Genomic DNA, 24,712 nt, shown 5'->3' on the forward strand with positions numbered 1-24,712 from the left:
GCTGAATTGTCTAGAAACGGCCCTGGACCTATGTGCTGTATTATATGTGGGGGGACCTACGTGCTCTACTATCATCTGTGTGTGGAGGACCTATGTGCTGTAATATCTGGGGGGGGCTATTTGCTGTATTATTATCTGTGGGACCTATGTGCTTTATTATCAGGGGGGGGATTTAAGGATCAGATGTTACACACCTGCGATTTTGGCCTGATTTTGCCTGATTATCGTCCCAAAGTGCCGAAATCGGATGAAATTGGCCCAAAATCGCATAGTGTATAGCCACTCCTCTCTGGTCAGGTGGCCACACCCCTTCAAAAAAGCAACGCCCCTTGGTGGGCCCCTGTGAGTGCATTTCCCTGGTGGGCCCTTCATGCCCCAGTCCGACACTGCTTCTATCTAAAAATGCTTCCAAATATTGATGGTTCCCGCCAGTGGGTCCAGAGGTGGGGTTGCAGCACAGTTCAAAATTCAAATAGGGGAGCAACACCAACTGCCGGAGAGTGAATGCCAGTTGATGTGACTGCTCTTTATGAATTTGAAATTGTACTTCAGCTCCTCCTCTGGAGACACCACTGGTTGGGACTCCCTCTTTGAATTGGGAGCTTCATTGCAGCCCACATCTGCCACTGGTTGTTTCTGATGAGCCCTGGTCAGGGAAATCCTGGCTTTGTCCAGTCACATCTTTTTCCTATTCAAGTAGGATTCAATGGGATTTTTGATGTGAACCAAGTATGGAATACCCCAGTTTTACGAAGATCCAGATACTTGTAATATCACCCCTATATTGTCTAGTCAATTTTGACTGATCTGCTGTGAAGTAATTCCAAAAGCATAGATATTTCCATTGAAAATATGGAGAGTTTTTTTATTAAAATAATAATGGTGATATTTGTGTCTGAGCGTAATGGTGCTAGAGCTGGGGTAGCCAACCCTAGTCCTCGAGAGCTACCAAAAGTGCATGTTTTGCAGGTCTCCTCACAGAATCACAAGTGAGCTAATTAGCTCCATCTGTGGATCTTTTAAAATGTGTCAGTGATTAATGAGTGCAGCTGTGCAGCAGCTAGGTTGTCTGGAAAATGTGAACTGTTGGTAGCTCTCGAGGGCTAGGGTTGGTAACCACTGTGCCAGAGAGTCATCTAATAACAGGTGAATCTATGGGTCTGCACAACTTTGCATTGCCTGCAGTTCTGACACAATCTTGTTAAGCTCTGCCATTTGGCCACAAGAGAAGATGTCACTGAGGGGTTTATTTACTAAGATGGGAGTTCTATTTCAGATGGGCAACCAATCAGATTCTATCTATTATCTTATAGAAGGTGATAAATAAATAAGAAGTAGATTCAGATTGGTTGCCCAGAGCAACATCCCATCTTCAACAGAACTCCCATCTTAGTAATTAACCCCTGAGTTGAATACAACTCAGTAGCACCTGTAGTTGCATGTGGTGGGTTCAAGGAAATGTGCTCAGAGAATACTTCCTCAACAACTGACAACTCTGTATCAGCCCCAACAGAGGCAGGACTCTGGGAGACAATGGAGTCATCTGCATCCGGCAGGGCCTGACTGGCCATCTGGCCCTTCTGGCAAATGCCAGAGGGGCCGATAGCCAGGTGGGCCGATTTCTTCTTGCAAGTTTGAGGCTCTACCTTCCAACCAGTGCACACAGAGAACTCGCAGCGGGTCTGGTGGCTCTCTCTGTGCACTGCTGAGGTCCAGGAGAGAGGGAGGCATCACACGCTGCTATTCCCCTCTCTCCTGCAAGCTGGGAAAGGCAGCATGCGCAGTGCATGTGCACGCGCGTGACAAAAGCACACCTTCCAACATGGCCCTCTCCAGGAGGGACACAATGCTCTGCTCCCGGACTTTCCTCTTGATGTGTGATTGACAACACCAGTGGTGACACCTTTCTTATCAATTACCTAGCTCCCCACAGGTGATGGCAATCCTACATTAAGAGGGACATCCAGAAGCAGGGCATTGTGTCCCTCCTGGTATGCAAAGGTCACGTGCATGTCAGGACCGATTCGGCAGCCCAGTCCGTCGCTGGCCGCCGGGCTCCTGCTCCATAGGGGGCACCTCTCCTCCCCTGCAAGTTTGAATCACTTAATTGAAAGCCGTCGATAACAGTTATGTGGCTGACTCCCCCTCCTAGCAGGTCCATAGACGTCACACTCTCTTTATTTTAAACATAATATACATACTGTAACATATATTTATAGAAGTTGGTGTGTATGGGGGGGGGGGGGGGGGGCACCAATATTTATCTTCCCTCTGGGCAACTGGTACGAACTTACTGTACGCCACTGAGCTCCAAAATATATATATCAAATCAGACAACCAGGAGACCCCAAAACAAGATTCTGGGAATTGACTTTAGACACTGACCCGCTGGTTGTGCGTTTCCTTTTCTTAGAATACACTTAAAACAAGTTGTGTCTGCATTACATACATGTCTGAATCTCGATGAACATATCAATCACAAAATGTCCACTATTACTTCACTTCAGCTAGTTTACTAGTCTAATAGCAATGTTCATGTTGTAGTGAGTTATTAAGACTTTAGGAAACTAAATTCACGCTTTCTATTTTGGATTATGATTCTATGCTTGTGTCCTCCACAGTGACTTATTTATAATAGGTGCAATGCACACTGTACACTGCACCCATTTTTTAATACTTAACCCTAAATGGCCACAGCACCATTTTTCAGAGATCTGCACATGTGCAATAGAGTCTGAGCCCTTCAGCGCTCAGACTCTATTGTTCTATTGCCAGGAGAGAGGAGGGTGCCCGGACAAAGGAGGCTCCACATGCAGTAGGTTTTCTTCTCTCTTAAAGTGCCCTAGTCCCCCATAATCTTTTTTTTAAGAGAAAAATAGTTAAACTGGAAATATTCATCATATCTAATTTAGCCAGCTTTTACTGTTATGGTACATAAAAGAAGTCCACAATATTACCACATTTATGGTGACAAGCCAAAATCAGAAAACAGAACACTACAGTCCACAGCAACAATTAACTAAAGTCCAAAGCAACCAATTACACATTGTATGGAGGATTTATCTCAAGGTCAGCACAGATCTGCTAAATGTGCTAGATCATTATCTAGCCTGGATACATTTCTAGATTCCCTGTCATATGATTCTGTGTCAGTGTTTAGTGAGCACTTTGAAGGTGATTTACACATAACATCCCAAGAGGAAATTATAACAAAAGGCCTGATCAATCATAATGTATCACATGTATCGATTTACTTTCGATTTGATTTGCTTTCAATTTCCCCTATTCCACCCCCTTTCAATTTGGCCTTTGCTTTCCATTCAATTTCACATTTGATCTGCACTTTTGCATTCAATATCGAATTCGATTTACATTCAAGGTAAAGTGTACACATTCGATTTACTGGATCGAATTCAATATGTCCTTGCCTGCACAGTATATTTTTCTTTTCGATATACAGAAAAATGGGAGCACGCATCGAATCGAATGCAGATCGAAAGCATCTTAAATGGCAATCGATTTTGATTCGATTTTGCACCTATAAGCAAAATCGAATTGAAAACCTGGCAAAATCGAAGAGTGTGTACACCCCTATAGGCTGTCTGTATGTGCAGATATCATACCTATATCATGTTAAAGTATTTGCATTTTTACTTTGTGCATTGTCCCCTCCCCAAAATATAAACATTTTTGTAGCAGGAAAATGTGGTTTTAATTTAACAGTTTTAATTGTATTGTGCTTTTGCTACCAATTGTTACTGGCTGTATTGCTACATATAGGTCTATCATGAAAATTTGGGCAAAAGCAAATGTTCAATACAGTATGGTCACCCAAGTGTGAACCAGCTGTCTGTTAATGTGGGATTCAGGGCAGGCGACATGGGGGGGGGGGGGGGGGGGCGAGCAATGGTTTATAAAGGAACCCCCCTGGTTCCTGTAAGGGTACTTACTCGGACCCTCCTCCGGTATTAGTGTATATTAATTTTGTTTCTTTTGTAACAATAAAACACATTCAATATGCAGTATACTGATCAGCTGCCGGTACGCGAGCTCTGATTGGCTCAGAAGCCGGAGCAGCATTTTAATTGGCATCCTGGGTTGAATAAGCCTGCACTCCGGGACCTGCTTTGTTCAGCACAATGAGCGCAGCGCAGTGGAGGCAGTTGAGGAGGGGTTGCGGTTGCCAAAATGAGCTGCCCGGGCCCTTCCAGAGGCCTAAGCCTGGTGTACCCACAGAACCCCCTATTGGCGGCCATGCATACCATTGTGCAGCAAAAGGCATAGGCTTGCCAGTATCTCTTGAGATTGTAGAAAACCAGGTGGTGGTGCCTAATCTGTGCAGGTGGAGGGGTGTTGAGATGTCTAGATCTCCGTGATAACCAGGAGCTGTTTTTCCAATGGGTGGTTTCTGGGGCTGGTTCAGACACTCATCCAATGTACTGGGGTGAATGATAGTGCTTTATATTAACTGCACTGGTGGCCAACATAATTTCTGACATATGGTGGTTGTTTTCTTTTATCTTTTCATCGAGGATTAGGGTATATACTGCTCCTGAACTAGACAAACCGTTTTTCAGGTGCCTAATTGCAGTCCTATGCTTGCTTCCCAGCACTCACTTATTTTGCAGCCGCTTGCTTTCTTTGAAATATGACTTAAAGGTTATTTTTAAAGAACAGAATGATTGACTGCACTTATTTGGAGAGAATTGCTGCAGTAAACAATTTAAGTCTTACTTTTTAGAAGGCTCCAGCAGTAGCAATGTTTGTTATGGATATTCTACAATTAGTCATGGTAAGTCATACTTTCATGGAAATATTTCCAGGTGTATTATTGGTTATGTTCAGTATGTAATAAATATCAAAGCCTACTGTAATTTGAATGCTATATTCACTAGAGATGAGCGGGTCCGGATTCCCGAGATCCGACAGATCCGAATATCGGGAATCCGGGCCAGATCCGAGCCGGCTCGGGAGTTCCTGCCTGAATTCCGGACCAATAACGAGGCCGAACGTCATCATCGCGCTGTCGGATTCTCGCGGGAGCGGGATCTTATAAAAAACGCACGCGCGCCCGCCATCTTCACTCCAATCTTGGAGAGGGAAGAGGGTAGTTGGGAAGCTCCGTGTGCTCCGTGCTGTGCTCTGTGCCATGTGCTCCGTGACCTGACCTGTGCCCTCACTGCCCTGTGCTGTGCTCCGTGCCATGTGCTCCGTGCTGTGCTGTGCTCCGTGACCTGCCCTCACTGCCCTGTGCTGTGCTCCGTGCCATGTGCTCCGTGCTGTGCTCCGTGACCTGCCCTCACTGCCCTGTGTTGTAGACTTGTGGCCTGAGCCCTGTAGTGTGATTTAACTAACTAGGTGCTGCAGTGCTCACACGCAGGGGCTGCAGTGTCCACTGTCCAGGGGCTGTCCTGTGGCCCGTGCCCTGATGTGATTTATTTAGCCCTAAGCCCTGTGTTGTGATTTATTTTATTTAGCCCTGAACCCTGTGTTTTTTTTGTGATTTAACTAACTCAGTGCTGCAGTGCTCACACACAGGGGCTGCAGTGCTGCTGAGTAGTACACTGTGTACAGGGGCAGCATTAATACAAGGGGCTGTGTCCAGTGTGACGGCCTATATCTTATCCATTGTCCAGTGTCACAAGTCACTCACGACATATATCCTGTGTCCTGTCCTGTGTGACGACTGACGACATATCCTGTGTCCAGTGTGACGACATATATCCTGTGTCCAGTGTGACGACATATATCCTGTGTCGTGCTGCAGTGCTCACACGCAGGGGCTGCAGTGTCCACTGTCCAGGGGCTGTCCTGTGGCCCGTGCCCTGTTGTGATTTATTTAGCCCTAAGCCCTGTGTTGTGATTTATTTTATTTAGCCCTGAACCCTGTGTTTTTTTTGTGATTTAACTAACTAACTCAGTGCTGCAGTGCTCACACGCAGGGGCTGCAGTGCTGCTGAGTAGTACACTGTGTACAGGGGCAGCATTAATACAAGGGGCTGTGTCCAGTGTGACGGCCTATATCTTATCCATTGTCCAGTGTCACGAGTCACTCACAACATATATCCTGTGTCCTGTCCTGTGTGACGACTGACGACATATCCTGTGTCCAGTGTGACGACATATATCCTGTGTCCAGTGTGACAACATATATCCTGTGTCCAGCGTGACATATATCCATTGTCCAGTGTGACGACATATATCCTGTGTCCACTGTGACGACATATATCCAGTGTCCAGTGTGACGACATATATCCTGTGTCCACTGTGACGACATATATCCAGTGTCCAGTGTGACGACATATATCCTGTGTCCAGTGTGACGACATATATCCTGTGTCCAGTGTGACGACATATATCCTGTGTCCAGTGTGACGACATATATCCTGTGTCCAGTGTGACGACATATATCCAGTGGCCAGTGTGATGACAATATATCCTGTGTCCAGTGTCACAAGTCACAACATATATCCTGTGTCCAGTGTAACATGTAATGTGTGCCGGCATATATCCTGTGTCCAGCGTGACCTATATCCATTGTCCAGTGTGACGACATATATCCTGTGTCCAGTGTGATGACATATATCCTGTGTCCAGTGCGACGACATATATCCAGTGGCCAGTGTGACATCTAACCATTGTGTGACGGCATATATCCAGTGTCCAGCGTGACATATATCCATTGTCCAGTGTACAGAAGCTGTGTCCAGGGGCTGTGTCCAGGGGCTGTGTCCAGTGTGACAACTGTGTCCATTGTCCAGGGGCTGTGTCCAGTGTGACGGCTGTGTCCAGTGTACAGGAGCTGTGTCCAGAGGCTGTGTCCATTGTCCAGGGGCTGTGTCCAGGGTGACAGGCTTTGTCCAGTGTCCAGGGGCAGTGTCCAGGGGCTGTGTCCAGGGGCAGTGTCCAGTGTCCAAGGGGCTGTGCCCAGTGTGACAGGCTGTGTCCAGTGTAAAGTAAGAAAAGAAATAAAAGTAATAAATAAAATAAAAACACATTTTTGGAGGATGATGGAGGAGGAAATAGTGGGAGTGCTGAAGCTGCTACCACCAGTCATGACAAGGCCGATACCTCTTTGTATTTGCTGTTTGGAGCATTTCTCTTTTTTTGGGGTGGTTTATTAAACTACCACCCTGTCTGCCCCTGCAGTGCCGCTCTGCCAGGTTGGAAGTGTAAGGTCCACATGTATGTGATGCCGACTGCTGTCGCTTAGCTCAGTCATCCAGCTACCTCGGTATACCCTTTTGGCCCAACTACAGTAAATGAAAAAATGTTGTAAGCTGTGAAGTGATCAAAATTGACTAGAAATGAGTGGAAACTAATGTTATTGAGGTTAATAATACTTTAGGGGCAAAAACAGGCCCAAATTCTGTTATTTTAGCCATTTTTAGCATTTTTTCATAAAAATCCAGATCCAAAACCAAAACCAAAACCCACAAGGGTGGTTTTGCCAAAACCAATCCAGATCCAAAACACGAAGGGAGATCCAGATCCAAAACCAAAACCCGAAAAAGTGGCCGCCGCACATCTCTAATATTCACAGATATCATTGTGAAATTAAATAATGAATTAATAAAATATATAAATGAAGTTCAGTCAACTATATATAACAAATAAAATCTTCATATATTTCTTGTACACTGCATATTTTAGGCTCACTTGTCTTCTTAGGGGGAGATGTACTAAGCCTTAAGAAGTGATAAAATGGAGAGTGATAAACCACCAATCAGCTCCTACTTGCCATTTTTCAAACACAGCCTGTGACATGGCAAGTAGGAGCTGATTGGATAGTGATTTATCACTCTCAAAGCTTAATACATCTGGCATTTAGTGTATTTTGAAGGCTATGGTCAGGGTTAGATTTTCCACTAGGCACGGGCCCCAGGGCAGCACCTGCTGAGGATGGCATGGCATTCCTCCCATGGGTCATGAGGGCCCTGCGATCGGGCGGAAGGGGGTTTGTGAATTACAGGTGGGTCACGAATAACAGGGGGCTGTGAATTGTGGGAAGGGGAGCACTCTTTCTTTCGGCTCTCCTGCTCTTAGGGGAGGGGTGTGTTAAGCCACTTGCTAAGCAGCGAACGACCGCTGCTTAATGAGCGGTACTGAATAAGGCCCTCTGTACTCCCGCTCTCTCTGCTTCCTTTCTTTATGCACCCTCTCGCTACACTCCTCTCTCTCTGCACTCACAGCTGCTCATACTCACCTATATCCGGGAACCGTTGCTGCAGAAGAGCTTCCAATTATAGGATACTCTTCCTTCTGTGACCCCCGGTGCTGTAAAGTGAGATGCCTCTTCGCAGCATCACTTTAACTAAACAGAAACAGCTGTGTTAATTTTAAGGAGGTGATTTCAGGCATAAATCTCTTCTCTCCCTTGGACTATGCTCCGCTCACCTTACTTGTGTGGATGGAACAAACACTGTCTCCACACTTTTTGTTTAGCTGTTGCTGCCGTTATAAAGCCCCATGCCCAAGGTGCGATTTTAGCCATTATCACGGGGAACATGGATTTTTAGCATATCCCCGGCTCTATGGGGGACTGGCGCTGGGAGCCCTGGGTGTGTCGCTGGTCACAGGAGCATTCTCCTGGGACCAGCGGCTTTCCCCGGTAATCAGCTGTTTTCCCCGGCAGGGTCTGCTTTTCATCAAAGACCATCTCTGGCCGCTGCTGAAAAAGGGACACTGAGCAATATATTGCTCTGAGTGTATGGAGCTTTAGATCTGACTGCCACTCTATCTTTTTACCTTTCTAAAGCTGTGTACACACAGGGCAATATATTGCTCAGTGTCTCCTTTTCATCAGCGACCAGAGATTGCCGCTGATGAAAGGAAACCTCTGCCGGGGGAGCCTCAGAGGGAATCATAAGGGGGCTAAAAAGGGGAGCGCGCACCCGGCGATTTATCGCCGGTGCACACTCCAATCCTTGGCAATATGGTATATTGCCAGCGATTATAGCCCGTGTGTACGCACCTTAAGGGTAAGTATCCTCCTAATCACATCTGCCAAGATGTGCTAGAGATCAAGGTAGCACTGGAAACCCCACTTCCAGTTTCATTATATTCAACCATTGGCCCTGCAACACAGGTCACCAGCCACTAGGTGGCACCTCCCTGCGCAGCTCTGATCCCCTTCACTGTGGGCCAAATGCCATTAAAAGTCAGTGCAGCATTCTCTCCATTGAGCCTCCACTGCTACCTTAGCATCACCCCTGGACTGATACAGCACATTTAGCATCACCCCTGGACTGATATGGCACACCTAGCATCACCCCTGGACTGATATGGCACAGATAGCATCACTCCTGGACTGATACGGCACATTTAGCATCACCCCTGGACTGATATGGCACACTTAGCATCCCCCCTAGTCTGATACGGCACACTAGCATCACCCCTGGACTGATATGGCACGCTTAGCATCACCCCTGGACTAATACAGCACACTTGGCAGCACCCCATGAATTATACGGCAGACTTGGCTTACCCCAGGAATTATATGGCACAGTGACCTGATACAGCACACATGGAATTATACGGCACAGATGGCGGCACCCCTGGACTGTTACGGCACACATGGGGGCAGGCATGGAATTATACGGCAGACAAATTCCAGCAGTAAAAATAAAAATGTGTATTCTTTTAATTATAAAAAAGAGCAGCACACCTTATTTAGCAACACCCCATGAATTATACAGCACTCTTGGCTCACCCCTGGACTACAGCGCATTTAACAGCCCTTGCAGTAAAAAAAAAAAAAACACCTTAATTTTATTTTCATTAAAAAAAAGGGCAGCTCCCCTGGTCTGATATGGGACACATGAGGCACCCCTGGAATTATACGGCACACATGCGGGCACCCCAGGACTGATACAGGACACATGGGGGCACCCCTGGACAAATACAGCACACATGTGGGCACCCCTGGATGGATACAGCACACATGTGGGCACCCCTGGACTGATAGTACTGGTAGCCAGTGGAAACAGCAGATTGGAATTATATACTGCAATAAATACTGGTAGCCAGTGGCAACAGACTGGAATTATATACTGCGATAAATACTGGTAGCCAGTGGAAACAGCAGACTGGATTTTTATATACTGTGATAAATAATACTGGTAGCCAGCGGCAACAGCAGACTGGAATTATATACTGCGATAAATACTGGTAGCCAGTGGCAACAGAAGACTAGAATTATATACTGCAATAAATAAAATACTGGTAGCCACTGCCAGTGGCAACAGCAAACTGGAATTATATACTGTGATAGGTACTGATAGCCAGGGGCAACAGCACACTGGAATTATATACTGCAATAGGTACTGGTAGGCACTAGCCAGTGGCAACAGCAGAGAGCAGACTGCAGCAGACACTAGGCAGTGCAGGGCAGACAGTGGCACTAGCAGCACCAGTGGACTATCACACTGTGACTGACTATACAGGAGCAGACTCAGCAGAGGCAGGCCCCAGCACAAAGGAGAGACAGAACACAGCACCAGTCATCCTTGCAATGGTGATGTCTTGATCACTGAGCAGAGACACAGTACACAGCAGCACGGGCCCCAGCAGAGACCACACACAGCAGCAGCACACCCTTCTCCGAGATTGGAGTGAAGATGGCGGCGCGAGGTTGCGGAATTTAAGGGTTCCGTGATCTCGCGGGAATCCGATGACGTTTTGCCCGTGCGCCCGGATTCGAGTAAGGCGGGAAGCGCCGAGCGCTGCTCATGTCCGGGCCCGGATTGATGACGTCCGTGCTGGCTCAGATCTGAGGAATCCTAGCCCGCACATCTCTAGTTGTTAGTAGTCCTTTTTATGATCAATCAATCAATGTGTGTGTGTGTGTGTGAGAGAGAGGGGCCGGTGCACCAATAATAATGGAAAGTTATTTTGCATGTACAGTGTGTTCTTTGTTCTTTTGTCTATCACAAAACATTACCTGTGTGCAGGGGCGGATTGGAAACGAAACCGGCCCAGGAAACAACATTGAAGCAGCTCGGGGGGTGGGGTTTAACACTACTGACCTGGGGGTGCGCTCCACGCAGCTTCCATTCACGCTGCAGCTGCTTCCAACCTAAACAACGGCCGCATCCGGGTCTCAAAGAAGGGCAGCACAGCCGAAAACAAAACAAGTACGGCCACCGCATATATTCCGCCCAGTGGGATGAAGCCACTAGCACTGGCCCTGGTACAACTGTCGGCTGCCCAGCCAGGGGGAAATCTGCACCGGTTTCCTGGCGGGCCAATCCGCCCCTGCCTGTGTGTCACTGCTCATTCCACTAATCTAGCCCACAAGGGCTCTGGTACAGGTTAGGTTGCTGGTGCTTTAAATATGAAAGACAACAACTCTGCAGTTTCAGTTGTGCTGCTATGTTATTGAAACCATCAATACACGGCAAACTACCTGCACAGCTCTCAGAAGAATGGAAGACAAACACATTTCAATAGTTATCGGGATGTTTGTCAACTGCCCCATCTCGAAAAATGAATAGAGAGCTGGAAATGCGATACCCACAAGCACAAAGCAGAGCAGCTTGCACAAAGCTATAAAGAAATGTTCTCATTAAAATGAAGAAAATATGCCTTGTGTTGATAGAGGGGTGCATGCTAATGAGTTCTGTAGACAAAGGCAAAAGAAAGGATCTGCAGCTGAAGAGCTAATGAAAGGGAGCTTTTAATATGTGCTATTTACTAAAGTGCTTTCATTGCTTTTTGCTGTTTCATGCCTATTCTTATAATTACATTGCATGAGTGCAACAATCAGATGTTCTCCTGGAGACTCTTCCCACTCTCAGATTTTTGCAGTTTTACTCCTACACAAGACAAGTCACTTTGTATGATCACAAAGCTCTACGATACAATAATGGCTTTTTTTTTTCTTTTAGGATGTATTTTTGATGGCTTTTAACACAACAAACAACAATAAAAGTTTTTCTAAGCAAGGTTGACAAGTTGTGCAGTTATGTCTACCTACAATGTGCATGGAAAGGTAGTCATTTGCTTTATGGAAGAAAAAATAAAAGGAAATGTAACTTAATATAGGACTATAATGCATAATCTTTGGCAAATCATCAGAGCAGAGCAAGGCATCTCTTTTTTATGGATAGTTTTCAGGGATAATAACATTCATAACTAGGTACCTTAATAACATGTGATGCTGCTCTCTAATATTTAGACCCCAACACACACACACACACACACACACACACACACACACACACACACACATCTATATATTTTTTTTATTAGAGACCACAAAATTGATATACAGTATTTGTAATATACAGAAGGAAATACAATATGAAAAACAAACTAATCACAAAAAAAAACCAAAAAAACAACATCAAAAGAATTAAAAAGTCAAATTATGGTTCATTATGAGGTAAAATAATATTTTCACACCAAATGTATGAATAGTGCAACATGCATAAGTACAGGTGAAACATAATTGTGTGTCTCTAACAGCAACACTTTTAAAAGTAAAACAGTATAGTACAATGCAGCGCCTGTATTTGACTTACAGCCTGTGCTGCAGTACAGGAGAAAACACTGCCACCCAGAACACTGTATAGAAAACTATAGTTCTTTAGATTATGTTATACACACACCTGTGGCCCAGTCACCTACTTCAGTTGTCAGATAAATATATGACATCGAAAATTTAAAATAATTGCAAACAAAACAAGATATAAAAATAAATTAATTTATACAATAACAATTAATGATGGTTTCTGAACGTCTGTAAAAGGTATATGGTTCAACTTAAAACCATCCGTTTGCCATACAATTGCACAGTTATATTGGAGATTTAGGAAGACCACCGAGATCGGCCATACATACAATATTTTCTAAGACGTAGACCAGCAGGGCTGTGCAGCAGATACCAGAAGTAGACTTTAATAATGGGCCATATTCTTTACAACGGATGTTCTAGATCACATGGCATGTCACTAATCCAGCCCATATTTACGTTACATATAATGGGGTTATTCTAGTAAGTGCCAATTTCTATCTAATAAGTAACTGAAAAAGCAGTACAATGGTTATAAGAAGTTATATATTGCATAGCGCTCATCCTGGTTGTACAAGACATACAATTGCAGTATTAACCGTGGAAATATTTGCTACGTGAATTATTAGTCATTATGACCCAATTTAGGTGCCCATGAGACAAAAGCAACCAAATATTTATTGTGGGGTTCTAAGAGCATTCACAATATAATATTAATTTTGCCCAAATCATAGTGTATGAATGTTTTTAACATGTACTGTAACATATTGCAGCCAAAAATGACTTGTAAATGGGAAAAGCTCTGAAAGTGCAGTGGACACAGACCGTACAGTCTAGAAAGATCTGTACTGCTGATTTTTTAAAACGGTGAACTGAATTTAAAAAGTATTCCTAGAATCAATGGAAATGCAATCACATTGTAATGCTTGAGCCTTGAGCTTGAAGATCTTTCAAGATTCATTCCTTCATCTAAAATAGAATAATAAAAAGTAAAACAAATAAAAAATTGTCACAAACGTATACAAGAAGTTGCAGGTATAAATATCCTCCTTTTTATCACGTACAGTAAAGGCTGCCATACACTATGCGATTTGGAGGAATCGGGCCGTGAAATCAGGCCAAATCGCATGTGCAGACAACCCATCCGACCCGATGCGCATCGGGTCGGATTCGGGAGGTCGCACATAAGTTTTGTTAAATCTTATGTGCAGCCCAAGGCGGGCAGGGGACGCAGCGTATAGTACGTGCGGTAGAGGGAGCCGAGCGGGGGACTGTAAGCAGGGAGCCAGGCTAGAGAGGTAGTGGGTGCACTATCCTGGGGGGGGGGGGGGGGTGCCGCAAATAGATACTTCCAGGCGGTGAACGCCGCAAGGGGATCAGAGACAGAGACCGGGTAGCGTAGGGGAAGCCGGGCACATAGAAATGAATGGACAGCCAGTAATTGGCTGAGAGCTCTCTGACAGAAAGCTCTCAGCCAATCACTGACTGATAATTCATTTCTATGTCCCCTGCCTGGCTCCCTGCTTGCAGTCCCCCGCTCGGCATCTGGCTCCCTCCACCGCAGGTACTACAGGCTGCATCTGCTGCCTGCTTGCAGCCCCCATGCCCTGTTCAGCTCCCGGCTCCCGCTGACAGCAGCTCCCCGGGGGGACTGCATGTGATAAATCGGATGCAATTTATCACATGCAAAACCTGGCACATCAAGTGCCAAATCGTATGTGACCCCCCCAGGGGAGTTGTCAGTAGATTAGGTCCGACTTGTCCTTCGAACAAGTCGGCCTAATGTATGGGGGCCTTAAGCTAGTGAAAGAGGCAATAAAATACATATACCCAAAACAAAGCAACGCCCATCACACTGCCAAAGTGAATATATGGGCGAGATCTTTTTGTTTTAAAGAGTTATTTTGAAATGAAATGCTTGAATGATTCAAAAATCCCAACAATGCACAGACAAGAATAGAACTTCTGCTGAAAAGAGTTGAAAACAACCTCCCAGTGCTGCACGCTATTATAGCATAATTGAGGAAAACATGGGCATGTGTGTATAAAGTATCTCTTTTCCATAGTCATGGACCACTACGGACATTAAATATTTATACACATACAGTAAAAAATGCACATGATTATTTGTATCATTTTGAAATGCTGTTCAGTTTGCATTATCTCTGCTTACCGCATTCTGGTACAGGAGACAAGCAGTGTAACTCTCCTGAGAAACACCTGCACAGCGAGCATCCGCGGACTACCCATTCTCCATTAAGGATACCATTAGCACAGTGTCTAACACAGAAACATAGAAGCTGGTTATATTGTAGCACATTATTGACCAAAGGGAAGGGGGAAAAAGAATACACTGAAATTACCAAACAGGAAAAACTGCCTTCTCTCTGCAAAGACCTGACTGGTAGTGAGGACCAGTAATGTTTGACAATAATCCTGGGTTTTCTACTGCATCATTGACGGACCAATCTTTAACCATTTTCTGTTATAGGTCTGTATAGGTGGATGCTATACGGAATCCATTTCAGAAATTAGAGGATATTAATGAAAGAACAGGATTGAACTATTTGTTACCAGGGGTCCCTTTTCTGTAGCAGCCAACAGTCCTATTGTGCGTAAAATAGGATTTTTTTAGTGGGGAAGGAAGTGGATTGAATGGTCTCCAGTGTCTTGTTAGACAGTCAATAGGTTGACACAAAAACATAGACAAAAGGTCAATGTGCAGGTCGACATTGAAAATGTCAACACATGAAAATGTTGACATGAGTTTCATGTTTTTTTGTCAATATCGACATAGAACCCCAATTAGTGCAACTCCTCGCCCACCATGCTTTGGACCTTGGTCCTCGCTCAGCACACTACCAATTGTAGTCCACATGGATGGTAAAGTATGAAAATGTCCACAATACAGTAATTAAGAAAAAATAATTATGAAAAAACTCATGTCAACTTTATGTGTCAACTTATTTCATGTTAACAAACAACCAGCCTTTTGACCAGGTCAACCTTTTAGCATTAACTTATTTACTGGTTATGAAGACCTTTAAACTGCTTCCCATTTTGGGTGTGGCAATTTATTTATTAACAGTTTCTTATATAGCGCATACGTATTCCGCAGCACTTTACAGAGAATATTTGAACATTCACAGCAGTCCCTGCCCAAGTGGAGCTTACAATCTATATTCCCTACCACATGTACACACACACACACACACACACACACGCCAATTAACCTACCAGTATATTTTTGGATTGTGGGAGGAAACCGGAGTACCCAGAGGACACCCACGCAAGCACAGGGATAAAATACAAACTCCACACAGTTGGGCCATGGTGAGAATTGAAACCATGACCTCATGATATACTCTGATATAATTTTTTTTTTATCTTCATCATTTTTCATTTTCTATGTTTATTATTCTTTATATTTATGCATTATTGTATTTATGACCGGTCATTTCTGCTAGATAAATAATTATTCTTGTTATAATAAAATTGTGGTCTTATATTTATTTCACGTTGGCCAGCAATTATTATAATAATCCTATATTACACTACAAGTGCAGATAATTTCCCCTTTTCTTCCCATGTGTATAAGTCCCACTAGTCAACAATCTTGGACACACATAGTGGGAAATCTGTATGCCTTATGTGGGGTACACACCAGGACATCGTGAGCGGGTCGTCAGTGTTTTCTTCCGACCCACTCACGATGACGCGGGGGGGGGGGGGGGGGCACGACCCGCTCACGATGTGCACGATCTGATGGTAACCCGCACCGGGACTATGGACATCCTTCAGATCCTACCTGCAGCAGGTGGGACCTGAGGAATGACCGACCAGCGGGACCGCGCATCGGATCGGTATCGGTCCACACTGGGACAGAAAAGGGCCCGATCACCACACAATCTACATCCATTCGGAATTGGATCTAGATTGATGGGATCGGGCCCTAGTCGTCCTGGTGTGTACCCAGCACTAGCGCAGCAGGTGATCCAGATGAATGAGTCTGAAACTGAGAGGGGCCACTGGTGCTTCACCTTTGGGTGCCAACCATTACAGCGGAACCCCCAGAAGTACAGTATAAGAGTCCGATGGCACTGGGATTCTAGGGGCCAAAATGTGCACTATACTAATTAGGTGTACGAGCATTATAATGGGGCAGGAATTGGCCCATAAAACTCTAGGGGAAACACAAGAGTGCATGCAGTAGATTGTATAGGTGTTGGTGCCTTATAATGGGATACAGTAGTTGTGAGCCCGCTGATGCTGGATCAGCACAGGGCACACAATGACACCGTGCAGTGTCAGATTCCCCTGGAGAAGTTTTTCACAAAAATTAATAAACTCCTCAAAAATGATGGGTAAGTATTTACTCACAGCCGCTGCCCAAAGGTATAGTTAACATGGGTGTAGGGAGTGCAGCTGCTGGTGCCCACAGTGGAAAGGGGCCACCTTAGCAATAAAAGTTACATGTGTTATATGCCTTTTTTTTCACCACTAGGTGGTACATAAAAACCACTTGACCCATCTGGTCTGCCCCCTTTTTGTCTTTTAGGTATAACCTCAACCCAGTTTGATCCTTAGGGCTTTTCAAAAACATTCATCTGCCTATCCCATGCATGTTTAAATTACTCGACTGTCTTAGCCTCTAACACCTCTAATGGGAGGTTATTCCACCAAGCGATCTGTGAAGACAGTTTTTTCTTAAAATTTCCCCTGAAACCCACCTCCCTTTAATTTGGAAAGAGTGTATTTGAGTCTCAGGTCCTGCGCTCCTTCTCAGGCAGCCTTCTTAGTTACCACTTGTTAGGTCTCCCTCAGACCTTGTATAGATACTTGGATGTGGGTAGGGGTGATAATTTTGACAGGCGCCCAGAATTAAAGTAAAATTCAATTTATTGATATGTGAATATTCAATGAAAAACAATAAAAAGCAATAAAATGTAGAGAAAAAAAGGATATAGATGTTTGTAATATAAAAATCAGGTAAAATTCTTATTTCTTGTAGGAACAGATAAAAGGTGAATCCTTACCCCTAGGGGTATTTGGAGCCAGCAAGGGATGGAATGTGGCAGGGATGCAGTCCGGAAGTGCACCCTGCTGTGGCCCCAAATACCTAAGCACTGTGGTAGGTACACCTGGAATCCGTCAGTCCGTTAGTCACTTCCGGACTGCATCCCTGCCACATTCCATCCCTTGCTGGCTCCAAATACCCCTAGGGGTAAGGATTCACCTTTTATCTGTTCCTACAAGAAATAAGAATTTTACCTGATTTTTATATTACAAACATCTATATCCTTTTTTTGCTCTACATTTTATTGCTTTTTATTGATTGTTTTTCATTGAATATTCACATATCAATAAATTGAATTTTACTTTAATTCTGGGCGCCTGTCAAAATTATCACACCTACCCACATCCACCTCCCTTTAAGTTTCAGGGTATGTAGTTGAGTTCTTTCCTACCTTTGAAGAATGTTTCCCTCCTGTAAATCGTTAAAACTCTTGGTATACCTTCCCTTCTCTGCTCTAAACTGTACATATACATTAGGGTCCTTATAAACATTTGCCTTGTACTGGACCTGATCATTGTAATGTGAAATAAAATGGGAATTATAATGTTACATAATATTAACTGGGGCACTGTAATGTGGCAAATAAGTGGAGGCACTATAATGGGGCATTACATGAACTGGGGGTAGCACTGTAATGTGGTTTATTGTGAACTTGGACATTGTAGGTCATACGGGGAATTGAAGGTACTGTGTTGCATAAGGTGTGTTGACAGCCCTATAATGTGACAATGTGAACTAGAGCACTGCTATAGTTGACCAAATAAACTAGGCCACCATGGCTCTTACTGTGCAGAGTTTGTATATTCTCCCCGTGCTTGAGTGGGTTTCTTCCGGGTACTCCGGTTTCCTCCCACAATCCAAAAACATACTGGTAGGTCTATTGGCTTCCAACCCTAGAATGTCTGTGAGCGTGTGTACATGTGATAGGGAATATAGATTGTAAGCTCCACTGGGGCAGGGACTGATGTGAATGTTCAACTATACTCTGTAAAACGCTGCAGAATATGTGTGCGCTATATAAGAAACTGTTAATAAATAAATGGAGGCATAACATTAATGAATACACTGCTATGGTTCATAAAATGAGCTAGGGGATTAGTATGGGGCATAAAATGAACAACTGCTACAGTACATATAAGTTTCTCTCTAGAAGCATTGGAACAGGGGCCCCTTTACAACGTAGCTAAGGGGCCCACAGAGTTCTTTTATGGCCCTGTTGTTTCCCTACATACCTGTAACAGGGATTTTGTCATTAAAGATGATACTATCCACAGTGAAACAAAGTGTTAATAATATTACTGATATTAATACATATGCCCCTAAGAGTTTATACTTACTGTGGCCACCTCTCATATTCACATTGACGTCCAGTATATTGCTTAGGACAGATACAAAATGATCCCAGAAAACAAGTGCCTCCGTTATAACAACATTTCTTGTTTAATGTCCAACCTATGAATAAAAAAAAAAAGTAAAAAAAAATAAAAATAAAAAAAAAGGAATACATTTTTACCTCCCTTGAACATCAAGTGATTAGATTAAAAAAAACATGCAGACTACAAAAAAAAAAAAACAATTTTGAAGTCTCTGAAAGCTGCTTTGAACCCAATTTACAGTTATACTTCATTAATATTTCAGGAAGTAAATTACATTTCTGCAACACCGGACAGCCCCGCAGCCCTGGTTTATTGCACATTCAAATCATATTCCTCAATCCGATCTGCTACTTATCACATTAGATTTACTTTTCCTGTAAACATTGTAAGAGCAGTTAAATCCTAAATCAAGTGTCTGGCACATTAATCACAGGCATTCTATTAATTACTTATTTCTATGGAAAGATGCATCTGACTAAACACATAATATAATCACAGGCATTCTATTAATTACTTATTTCTATGGAAAGATGCATCTGAATAAACACATAATAGGATAGCACCAGAAGCTTCATTTTCTATTGTGTATATCGTGTACCACAAGTTATTTTAAAGAAAAAATCCATCAAATTATAGTTCTAGGATTCCCCGCTTAGTAGATGTCTGGTGACAGAATGTAGGAATTGTTGGGCCATAATTGGTTTATCAGTGGTACGATAAGAGATTAATATCAGTGGATCTTGACCAATGGTCACATTATTTTTTTTTTTTCAACTGCGTTGAAAAAAAATAAAAAAAAATGCCCATGTACAGTAATTCAGTCCCGAAGCTTAGATGCTACTCTTACTCTCAGCGATGCCTTGAAAGGGTATTTTATTTGCCGTTTCATTGTGACTTCTAGAAGTTTTATTGTTCAGAAGTTGAGCGACGTAAGAGCTATGGTTAGATTGGGAAAGTTCTCTTGGATGACAAAATAAACCCTCACAAGGTCCACCTGTAATAAAACAAAAACAATAAAAGGAAAGTTTGTATTTCACATTGAAAAAGCACAGTTCTGTACCCCAATTTTTTATGCAGTTTAAACTACTACAATGTCAGTTTTGTAGTAATGCCTGGAGTGTGGGATGACTTGCAGACAATGTCTAGGTCCACATTGACAAATGGTTGACATGAGTTTTTCAGAAAAATTTGGTGTCAATGTTAATACCTGAGCACACGGCCCTCCAACTAGCATTCCTCATATGCTCACCATGCTTTGGGCCAAGTGCCTTGCTCCACTACGGCTTCCTTTTCTTTTGTCAACCTCTTTCATGTCAACCCATTGCTCGTGTTGACCTTTTGTCAGTGTTGAACTAGATATTGTCTGTCAACCATCTAGGTGGCCATTCCAATGAATGGACCATGGGGTAAAAGTATTACAGTGGTACAGATTGTGTGGCTACAGCTCTTCCTTTTTCATCTCGTTAATGAGGGAAAGTAGTATCACCAAGATGTATTAACGTCTTGGGTGCCAAAATGAGGGAGTGAAAATTGCCCCCTCCAGTGATCCCCATCAAAGCGCATCAGCCTAGAGTTGATGTACTATGTTTCACTGCCCCGCCAGCTCCACTGGGCATGCACAAGATCTCATATGCATCCCAAACCTGGCAGCGATGTATGGGCAATGACCCTGCAGTGGAAAACTTGACAGCTGCTGAAGTCAGAATGGTCAGCGCTACTGATCCTCCATAAATAGCCACCTGGCTGCTGTTGGTGGGAAATCTTGTAGAAAACAGCACAGATAATGACATGGGTGCATAGTAATCTAGCATGCTTCTTCTCATTATTACATGGTGGATAAGTGGTATCGGCACTGATACTGCTTCTCCTCCATATTGATACATTTACCTCCTATTTAGAGAGCATAACAGGGGGTATGAGAGACAAGCAATGCACCATCCCTCCTTCTGACTTACTAAATTTTCTTCAAAAGGAAAAAAACCTGTATATCTATATTTTACACTATGGGGATATTTATCAAAGCTTTGCAAGAAAAATGGCAACCAATCAGCTCTTGTCATAAAAAAAAAAAAAAAAAAAAAAAACTGATTGGGTTTTACCTTATAAACTTGACATGTTTACACAACTACACCTCTCCCCCCATCTATAGCCTTGCCATAATACCCCTGTCATCTGAGACACGTATGATTTATGTGGCTGATCTAAAGCAGGAGACCTTGGAATTTAATTTTAATGCTTGCATCTAACGAATCACAGAACTTGTATAAATTCAGGTGTGCCAGATAGTACAAGAGCACAATTTAAATGGTGCATACACACTGTATAATTCTTTTGACCCTTTTGAACGATATTGGTCAACATATCTCTCAGTGTTTATGTGACGAGCGATGATGCGCATACCCACCAGTTGTTCACCAAGGTTGTTAGTCAAATGCGCATGCAGCTCAATTGGGATAGCGTTAAAAAAAATAATAATAAGCTTATAAACTGTAGCTAGATCTTTCATCAACATCTTTCGTCCAGGACACTGGGTTCAAGGGAAATTTCAACAAAAATAAATAAATTGTACAGTGTGTATGCACCTTAAGGTTATGGACAGCGGACCAAAGTCTAATTAATATTTATTGGGGGAGAGAGACAGAGATTTCACATAGATTACATTTAAGGTTCTCACCAGTTATAAATAAAGTTTTATATATGCAATATACATACTGCACACATTTGTTGCAATCAGTTTATGTTCAGGCTTACCATACAATCAGGCAGCAGAAAATGACATATTGCTTTGAGCCATACTACAGGTTGAGTACACTATTCCACATTATACATAGGAGGTCGGCTATTTTACTTACCATGGCTGAACTTGATAAAATATTTCACAGACACAAAAATGCTGATGAGAAACCTTGAAATTAAACAAAAGGAGAGACGCAGCTTCAATTTCCAAATCAAATTTCAAAAATATGTTTTAAGCATTTCCCAGCAGTAGATTTTAAACGGTATACACTTATGTGAGCATGTTGGATACTACAGGGTTGTCAGCCCATAACAACATACAGGTGAGGCTATTACACTACCTGCAGTTAAAAAGTCCCTCATTCACTATTTAGCCTTGCAGTCCTAAACTTTAACTCCAGTCTGTGATAGAGATCTGCCAGAAACACACAGCTGCTAACTGCTGAAAGCCAATTAGGTGCTCAGCTTAATTACAGGGGGGGGGGGGAAAGTTAGTTTTTTACATATTTATTTGCAGTCTGCTACATAGTTGATATTTCTAAACACCTGTAGTTAATAGGCAAATACCACACACATCCTGAAATTCTATATTATCAAAGATGTATGAAATGGATAACCAAAATTTTATATTTGTGAATTTTTCATTTAGATAATGCTTACCTTATATTATTCATGCCTTCTCCGTCTTTTTCCCCTCACAAGATTTTCTTAAACAATGTTAAATAAAATAAATAAATCTACTATGTAACTGACCTGAAGTCTGATTTATGCACTCAACTTCTATGTCTGCAACTGGTTCAGCTTTAAAAATGTTATGTCAAACCACACCCGTATGGTGCAAAGGCATTCACAGCCATTACCATCTCTATTCTCCCTTTCAATGCTTGCTCCAGACCCCTCCCGGTCCTTGTTATACAGAATGAAACCACACTTTTATACGTATACTAAATTATGGTTCTTTTTACAAATCTATATAGTCATATTGATTAGGATTATTGCCCACTAAAACTATATTAACGTGAATACCACATGTTTTTTTGTTCGGAATATGAAAAGTTTTTTTTTTTTTTATCTAAAATGCTTTATTGCAAATGTGCAGCATTTGTACTGGGCAACACCTTTATGTAGGCTTTCCATACTATCGCTTTAAACTGGGACACTTTTGAATTGCACAGGTTCTGTGGCTAGCTGGCCTAGTTTCACCTGGTCTTAATCACCCATAAAATCTGTATAATTCATAAATGTCCTAGTTTAAAAGAATGGTATGTTAACCCTACCAAACTTTACAATATATAGTTTTCATTCTTGATGTCCTATTGATAGATTTGGGTATAAATTAAATACTGGTTTGTGCCAAGAGGGATCCAATAGGGGTCAGGCCAAGAAATAGCACGTAAGGTATTTTTTTGGTCTATTTCAGGGCTGCATACCTGACCCTCTCCTTCAGGTAGAATTTGCTCTGTTTCTGGAGTACCCTGGTAATGTAGGATTGCCATCACCTGTGGTGAAACAACTTTCTTATCAATTAACTAGCTCACCACAGGTGATGGCAATCGTACAATACCAGGGATGTCCAGAAACAGAGCATTTTCTCCCTGAAGGAGATGGTTAGGTATGCAAACCCATACCTCCCAGCATGTCCCTCTCCAGGAGGGACACAATGCTCTGCTTATGAACTTCCCTCTGAATGAATAACTGCAATCACCTGTGTTGAAAAACCCCTTTCTTATCAATTACCCTGTTTGGAACAGATGATGTAAAGAGGGTCATGTTGGGAGCTATGCAACATTGGTCTATTTACTAAAGCATTTTGCCAGATAAAGGGGTATATGCATACCTCCCAACATGACACTCTTTTCCTTGACTTTCCCTTTATGATTGCTATCATCTGTATTGAAACACCTTTCTTATCCATTTGCGTGTTTAAAACAGGTGGTGGCAGTCATAAATTAAGAGGGGAGTACAGAAACAGAGCATTGTGTCCCACCTGGAATGGGTCATGTTGGGAGGTATGTATTTTTATGATCAAAATCGAGGGAAAACTCGAAAATAAAACCTATTCCATTCAACATTACTTATACTGTCAAAAATTCTGTAGTTTTACATAGGCAATTATAAAATCCCCTGATTTACTAACATTTGATTTAAAAATAGAAAACAAATCAAACACAAAGTCAAACTACAAATCCACAAGACTACCAGACAGTTGATTTTAGCTTCTAGACAAAATTCTATTCAACAAACCTTTATTATTAAGCCTATAAAAGTAGAGATGATGGACACTATGCAAATGTTTTTACAATGGAGTCATAATTGTTCATATACATGCTTTGCACTGCATATGCGCCAAAGTACAATAGCGTAGAAGCTTGCATCGCTTACCTCATTGACAGTCAGGTGTTGTCTGTGGGTGTTGAGTGGTTATACAAACACAGATGTGTCATGCCCATTTTTGGGGAGTCTCTTTTTTGTCCAATGGAAACACATAGGAATTCTTTGTTCTACTCTATTTGAGTTTATGCTTATATTTAGGTGCGTTGATGTTCAATTCTGAAATAGACATCCAAATACGTAGAAGAAACAACTGGTCAAAATTGGCACAAATCGATTTAGATTTTGAAACTAGTTTTAAAAATTAAATGATTTGGAAAATTAAAAAAAAAAAATGTTGATTGATTTCAGCCCACTACTGAATAGACTATATGTTATATGTTATACATAGTTATATGCCATTTTAGTAGAGATCACTTCAAAAATGTAATCAGGAATTTATCCTAAATAGATTGGGTAATGGAAAGTAAGCACTGGTGCAATGAACACTTTTTGGAAAACCAACCTCTAAGACAGAGGTTCCCAAACACGGTCCTCAGGGCACCCCAACGGTCCAGGTATTAAGTATATCCATGCTTGGCCACAGGTGACTTAATTAGTAACTCAGTTAGTCTGATTTAACCATCTGTGCTGAGCAGTGGATATACCTAAAACCTGGACCATTGGGGTGCCTTGAGG

At 42.6% G+C, this 24,712-nt stretch overlaps 1 protein-coding gene across 1 annotated transcript; it reads right to left on the bottom strand.

Moving 5' to 3' along the window:
- Positions 1 to 12,290: 12,290 nt before the first annotated feature.
- LOC146080217 (cryptic protein-like) lies at positions 12,291 to 22,937 on the bottom strand. Its single transcript, XM_083187227.1, has 6 exons — positions 22,364 to 22,937; positions 21,820 to 21,872; positions 19,815 to 19,961; positions 18,929 to 19,043; positions 14,688 to 14,794; positions 12,291 to 13,483 (listed from the first exon to the last, which is right to left on the bottom strand). The coding sequence occupies exons 1-6, from the start codon at positions 22,375 to 22,377 to the stop codon at positions 13,374 to 13,376; spliced, it is 546 nt and encodes a 181-aa protein (XP_083043353.1). The 5' UTR covers positions 22,378 to 22,937; the 3' UTR covers positions 12,291 to 13,373.
- Between the last annotated feature and the right edge of the window lie 1,775 nt (positions 22,938 to 24,712).

The sequence above is a fragment of the Crinia signifera genome, chromosome 1 (genome assembly GCF_055691185.1).
Source record: "Crinia signifera chromosome 1, ASM5569118v1, whole genome shotgun sequence".
In the NCBI taxonomy this organism is placed as follows: domain Eukaryota; kingdom Metazoa; phylum Chordata; class Amphibia; order Anura; family Myobatrachidae; genus Crinia; species Crinia signifera.